The sequence below is a fragment of the Capsicum annuum genome, chromosome 12 (genome assembly GCF_002878395.1).
Source record: "Capsicum annuum cultivar UCD-10X-F1 chromosome 12, UCD10Xv1.1, whole genome shotgun sequence".
Taxonomy (NCBI): domain Eukaryota; kingdom Viridiplantae; phylum Streptophyta; class Magnoliopsida; order Solanales; family Solanaceae; genus Capsicum; species Capsicum annuum.
In genome coordinates, this window is record NC_061122.1 from 16,695,675 (window position 1) to 16,702,960 (window position 7,286).

Sequence of the window (7,286 nt, forward strand, 5' to 3'; positions counted from 1 at the left end):
CTGAATCTATCCTTAAAGCACAGAGTTCACGTGAATTCATATACTTGAAATCCTGCAGGGGGCGATAAAGTGAATCTGCCTCCATAAACCATATACCTTATTCCTACATTTAGGATGTTAGAATAAAATATAAGCAGGAATAGAAATATCAACAATGATTATAACGTAGTAGTATAATAATTACAACAATTCAATTATATTCTTCTCTTATATTTTGAGATTACAGCTTCTACGATCTTTGTAAAGAATCAAAGAGCTTCCGCTGTCGGCGTGTGGCTATAATACATATATGTCGACTGTCTGGCCAATGATTATGTTAGCGAAAGTTAGGCCACCGTGTATCTTTTCGGTGACTATTTTCTCATATCTGATTTGCGTAGCACCGTGCATCTTTTAGATGACTAGTTTCACATATTTGATTTGCGTAACACCGTGCATCTTTTCGATTACTACTTTCTCATATCTGATTTGCGTAGCATCATGCATCTCTCCGGACTACTTTTCATAATTAATTTGCGTAGTACCATGCATCTTTTCGAACTACTTTCTCATATTTGAGTTGCATAGCACCGTGTGTCTTCCTAATGACTCCTCTGATTTGTGCAGTCTGGTACGTCTTTTCGATGACTCCTCAGATCTGATTTGCGGTTGTGCCATCATTTCGACTCTACCCATATAATTGTTTTCAGATTGTGACCATTTTTCAGCCATCAAATCTATAATTTGGTGCGTGAGCATGTTTGACTAGTTTTCAATGACTTTCTTATTCAAGATCTACCATCTCTTAATTTCGAATTTGAGATGACCCATATATTTTTTACTAATTTCTGACAATTTCCTACCGACTAGTCGACTTTCCCACGACATTTACTACTCTTTTCGACCACTTTTTCAATTTATTCCTTTTCAACCGAGGTTTTCCAGACGTCTAGAGCAGTACTCACCAATTTTCTTGCAGATATCATCACCAAATCCTCACCGATCCTCGTATTAGTTACATCCATAACAAGGTTGGTACAAATGTCTTCTATACACAAACTTGAGGAGAAGTGTTAGAATATGAGTAGGAACAAAAATAACATATAGAATCCAACTTGAAAAAAGATTGAAATGCCGTGTCCATAAATTAACAATGCTGTTACAATAAGTCAATAATATTCTTCTCTTATATTTCTCACATACTTAAACACGAAATCAAAATTATAGCAGCCATTCAAGCAAATGTAGAAATGCAACAGCAAGTAGATCTTTCTGTGTTGCTGGCTTATAAACCGGTGCCCAATACTCCTATCGGGGCCAGGAAGTCTTACGGTGAGAGGTAAAACGCTCCCTGAAAAAGACATTCCGGATTCAACAGGGCTCAAAACCAAGACTTCTAGCGACATGTTTTTGAAGAAATATCAAGAGTCAGAATTAAAAGGTCTGCTGTTTCAAACTTCATTTTTTGGGACGACTCCAATTCCTCCGGACATTTTTTTTTAATCAGCAAAATACAGAACAAACAGTTCAACAACAAAAAACAGCATCTTTGGGGGAATTAAGATTAATCTTCTAAAGAAAATCAAAGGCCTCTATGCCTAGCAAAATGATTCGATTCCATGAAGTCGAGAGAAACTGCTGAACTCAGATGAGAAGGAGATAAAGATGGAACTCATGCCAATCAAGAAACACAAGCTTAACTGAAATTTCAAGCAGTCACATATAGGCAGCGATGGAGCCAGGAATTCTAACAAGGGGAATCGAAAAATGTAGAACGCCATGCCTAAGATTAAAAATTGTAAACAAAAGTAATTTTTGAACCACCTGTGACAGTACACAAGAACCTTCCCTTGAGTGGGTTTCAATTGAACACCCTTGCATACACCTAACTCCGTCCCTGGATATACAGAGTTCACTAAGGCTATAGGCTAAAGACAAAGGAACTGTTCGGGAGATGTTAGTTCGAGAGAGAAGCTTAACTAGTCAACAGCTCCCTCCTGAACAAGGTCCCGATTCCTGCACAAACATATCCATAATCAGTTCAAGTGATGACAAATACAGATAACTTGTCACATTTCCATTGCTGCACATTATTAATCAATCAAAATCAAGACTGGAGCTATTCAGACACCAAAAACAAACCTGGAAACATTTGAACAAAACTCAAAAGTACATCCAGAATTATCTGGTTATAAAGAAATACCGAGGACTGACACTAATTTCTTTAAATAATTTTCTCGACAAGGCAACAAGAGAAGCTACAAAATTGAAACAAGCTTACTGTTTTAGAGAAAAGATCGTCCAAACAAATTGACTCGACCCGAAAGAAGATGTTTGTTATCGGGATAGCTGAACTTCTTATCACTGAGTTGACCGAAGTTGCTAACTACCTTTTTTATGAAAATTTAATCAAGACTATGTCCCTAAGGGCATCATAACCCTGCTTTATTCTTCTAACTTCTGGTGAACCTTGTCTGAAATTGTCTCCAATATGTCATAGTGACCATAACCATGAAACAATACATTAATCGGACTTTCTCCCTCCTTCCTATATTCTTCTCCATAATTTGATATGTTTATCAAACTTCCTGTGCTTCTATCTACCATATAGACAGAAATTGAGGACCTGCAACCAAAAATGAGGAAATATATCAGAAAAATTGAACAGATTCCAGAATCGAAGCCTTCACCTGTGTCATCCAGAAGATTCACATAGTATATTAAAGTAGTTCCTTATGAAATCAAGTAGGTCTTAGTAAAGCGGTTCTCGTACTCCCTCCGTCCAATATTAGTTGATCACCTTCACTTCTGCACGTTCCTTAAGAAATCATAAATAAGAAGGATAGTTTTACTAATTTATCCCTTAAGATACTTTCTTTGAACTTTAGAAACTTGTTTTTACACTTCCAAAGAGTATTAATTGTAGGGTAAACGGGAAAATTTTAATTGATAGTAATTTGGGACATATATTTATAGTAAGGTTATCAACTAATATGGTTCAGGGGGAATACTTGATTTGACCTTGAAAGTAACAAAGTGAAAGTGGATGATGACAGAGATAACTAATATTCCTCCTGCTTTAATTTGTTTGTTGGGTTTTGACTTTATCGTCGAGTTTAAGTAAAGAAGACTTTTGAATCTTGTAGTCTTAAACTAAAGATATGTCAAATGTACCAAAATGTTCTTTTAATCTTGTGATCTTAAGCTAAAGATATGTCAAATGTACCAAATTGTCCTTTTAATCTTGTGATTTTAAACATATCATGTCGAAAGTTGCAATTAAAGAGTTGCCAAAGCAAGAGCAAAACGTTCTTTTTTAAACGGACGAAAAAGGAAAGTAGGACAAACAAATTGAAACAAAGGGAGTGCTTCCTAAATACCATGAAGGACCATATATTCTTTCTTAATCTTACAACAGAAACAACGTTATTAAGTGCACAAACAAGCCACTTCATGCTATCTTGTATCACTAACCTAGCTCAAAATCACACTATAATGCGCATTAACTCTTTCTCTTCTCCGACAAAAGCTTATTATTTTCTTCTCTTCATCTTTTTCTCATTATAGTGTTACTGCCTCTCGTCGTGAATTTCAGTATTACACAACATCAATGCCTCAAAAAACATGTTTGGTTGGATTCATAAATGAATATGAATAGAGACAAAATAATCAATCATGAAACAAAAAGATCACTCACTTGAGAACATGAGCAGCCATTAGTAGCTCTGGTTCTCCTCCCCACACATACGGCTTTTCAATTCGTTCTACGTATGCATCAAAATCCCCTTCAATAAACCTATGTAACATAAAAATAAAACATAACAATAAACATTTGGCATTGATTATTAAGAGGAAATGAATATGACCAAAGTAAACAACATATACCATTCGGCTTCTTTTCGCCTCTTTAACAGCTCGTCAACAACCTGTGCAACGGAAAAACAAATACTCTAAATTTATTTCCGATATCTATATATTTAATACACAAAGCAAAATGAGCAAGAAAATGAACATACCTGAGCTCTTAATTCATCAGCAAGTTCTCTCTGTCGATTTTCATCAGGTGCTTCCTCCCCATTTCTTAAACAAGTCATATGTGCTATTGCTCTGAATAGACATCTCCCATCCGCCGGTACCCCTGTTACATTCACCAGTCAATTTGTCAATTCTTCAAGCAACTTGGAGTCTTAATCACCAGAAAACTAAACCAAATCACAAATTCCGTTATTCCAAATTAGCTTCTCAATTCAACAACAACAACAACCACATATCCAGTGTATCCCTAGGTTGAGAAGGTAGAGAAGCTATTTCTATAGGAACTCGGCTAGTTTCTCAATTCAACAACAGCAATATATCTCGTGTAACCCCACAAATAGGGTCTGGGGAGGGTAGTATGTAGACAGCATTATCCCTACTTCGAGAAGATAGAGAGGTTGTTTATGATAGATGTCGACTAGTTCATCAATTCAACAACATATCCAGTGTAATCTCACAAGGGTAGTGTGTCCGCAACTTTATCCCTAGAGGTTGTTTCTCATAGAACCTCGGCTAGTTTCTCACTCAACTAATTTCTCAATTCAACAACAACAATAACCACATATCCAGTGTAATCCCACAGAGGAGGTTAGTGTCTACAAAGCGTTATTCCTACCTTGAGAAGGTAAAGAGGTTGTCTCCAATAGACCCTCGGCTACTTCCTCAATTCAATCCTAATAATTCACTCCTCTAATTCACATGTATTCATTTTTCACATAAAATTTCAAATCTTTGAATAATAAAACAATTAACAATATAATTAATATACCAGTGACTTTATAGTTGGCAGAGTTTTGATCACTCTCATCTATGGACTTTTTCTCAATTGGTACAGCTGCATCACAATTCACATCTGGTAGATCAAGAGCTGGCACTGGCGTTGCTAAACAAGAACAAACACCAAACAATAACCAAGCTGAATCAGGATTATGCAACCACCTCGCAGGTCTAGAATCCCACGCAACATTCCAAGACCCTTCACCTTTTTTATCAAGCTCATAATGATGATTATGAAACACCGTATTATTATTATTCCTCTTATTAATCTCCTTCTTATTTCTCCTTCCTGCAGGAAGAATCACATGCCAAATCGAAGACAGTGATGATGCACCAATACGACAATGACTAGAATGATGCCTCCTATGTTGTTGCTGATACTGTTGTTGTAATAAAACAGATGACGATGATGATGGAGACGATCTTGTTGTTGCAGCACTAGTAATAACTCTGCTATATGCACACGGCGTTGAGCCGTGGGCGTGTGATAAGCAGAGTGATGCAAATAGCCAAGGCTTAGGACGTGCACACAATACTCCAAGCATCACCAAATTGGAGTGAATTTTTTTTTTTTTTTTTTTTTTTTTGTGTGTGTGTGTGTGTGTGTGTGTTGTTTAGATTTTGGTATTGGGCATCTTTTGGTTATGAGAAAGATAGAGCTGCTAGCTTTATTATGGATGATGAAAATGCATTTTCTTTCTTTGTCAGTGGTGACGGCGAAAAATAAACCAAGTGTTTTTTTAGAAATAAAATGAGGGAGAGAAAGGTTTTTGTGTGGGGCCCATTTGACATGTTGATGAGGTATGTGCTTGCAACATATCATTCGAGATTGTTCTCTCCGTGCGGGTCGAGTTTTCTGTGCAATATAAGTAATTGACGAAATTGACCTTAAGGCATTGTTTGATTGGACAACAATAATATATTTGATGTTTTATTAGTAGGGTCGGAAGATCAAACCCGTCTCAATAAAATTAGTGGTCTAAAATTAAATTTTAATTTGAGGGACTTAAAATATACATATATATAATAAGTAAAAAATTAATGTTGTTTTTTTATAATTATTGTTTTTAGTATAATATTATATTTCACATAGTAATATTATTATTTATAATAATAAGTATTAATTCGAGTTAATAATACTAGCTATATGTTTTCAATACATTATTATAAACATATTATTTATTATTAAAAAGATTTGAATAGTTTAATTCAACATTTTAAAATATTTTTATTGATTGATGATGGTTTTTTTTAGTATAGTCAATATTGTCAAAAAGAAAATAAAATTATAAAATTAACAATTTAAATTTTTTGAGACCTTGAGACTTCAAAGGTTTTTACTAGTCTTATCCTTGAGTCACCCTGCTAAAGATAATAAAGTGTAGAAATCTTAAACCTGTAAGCTAGAGAGGTTGTTTATAAAAAAACTCTCGAATTAAGAGAAAAACATTAGAAAGCAATTAAAAAAAAAAGAAATAATTCAAATAAAGAAGCTAAGACAAAATGTTAAAGAGAGCGTGACATATTTTATTAATTGTGGTATTATTTAATTCCTTGTTTGAGAATGTTTCCAATCATGAATAACTAATAAAGAGACAAAAATTATAGCAGAAATATCATTCGATTCATTGAATTTACGTAATTGAAAATAATACATAACTGATTAGGTTTATGGCGAAACTTAAAAGGCGAGCATTGGCATATTCCATTGAGTGACAAATTGAAAAAATTATGGAAAGCTACAATTCCTATCACGAAATGATGCATTTACATATCTTTATCATCGTTGTTTTTTAACCGTAAAATTGAATTTTAACTATCAAGTGTAGAGAACCATTTATCCCCTTCGATCAACTTCCTTATTTCTATTGTTATCTAATAATTTCATCTACGAATAATATTGTTATGGTAAAGGTCTGAATGCTAAAGGAATTATTACCACAAGGAATAGAAAGGGATTTCATAAGCATCTGTACCATAAAATTAATTTTTCAACAAAATGAAAACTTGGTTCCAATAAGTAGGATCAATTTTGTCATATATCATGTTCCAATTGAACAATATTCATTTTTGATTATTCTCAAAAGACAACATTATTCTCTTTACCAAACATATGCAGATTCAATCAGGGGCGGAGCTATAGTACCCTATAAAAATTCGGGCGAACCCACTAACTTTTATGTAAATTCTATATTTATACTACTAAATTATAAATATATGTATGTATTTATATAGTGTGAATCCATTGACAAACATTATTGCTTAGGCCAGTGTGGTAGATGGACCGTTGTTAAGGTCTCTCTTCTCTCGTGGACGTGAGTTTGAACCCCATTATCAGCATATAATTTTTATGCTTCTTTAAATTCGAAATTCACAAATTTCAAATCCTAACTCCACCCCTGAATCCAATCACAACCTTATTATACTTTTACTTCATATAACTTTTTTTCTCCTTAATAGCTAGAAGTTCTTCAAAAATATGAAAAATTGAAAGA

General features: G+C 34.2%; 1 protein-coding gene across 6 annotated transcripts; it reads right to left on the minus strand.

Annotated features, from left to right (window-relative positions):
* Positions 1-1,094: 1,094 nt before the first annotated feature.
* LOC107850550 lies at positions 1,095-5,626 on the minus strand. 6 transcript variants are annotated; one of them, XR_007048187.1, is made up of 7 exons: positions 4,784-5,626; positions 3,996-4,117; positions 3,865-3,905; positions 3,677-3,775; positions 2,753-2,797; positions 2,261-2,605; positions 1,095-1,995 (listed from the first exon to the last, which is right to left on the minus strand). XR_007048187.1 is itself a non-coding variant. In XM_016695154.2 (5 exons), exons 1-5 carry the CDS (start codon positions 5,334-5,336, stop codon positions 2,425-2,427), a joined length of 996 nt encoding a protein of 331 aa, XP_016550640.1. In that variant the 5' UTR covers positions 5,337-5,626; the 3' UTR covers positions 2,106-2,424. The 6 variants fall into 6 exon arrangements, 1 of the variants encoding a protein (XP_016550640.1); XR_001668655.2 differs by lacking the exon at positions 2,753-2,797 and having other exon boundaries at positions 1,095-1,330; positions 2,370-2,605; XR_001668654.2 differs by lacking the exon at positions 2,753-2,797 and having other exon boundaries at positions 2,370-2,605.
* Positions 5,627-7,286: the final 1,660 nt, after the last annotated feature.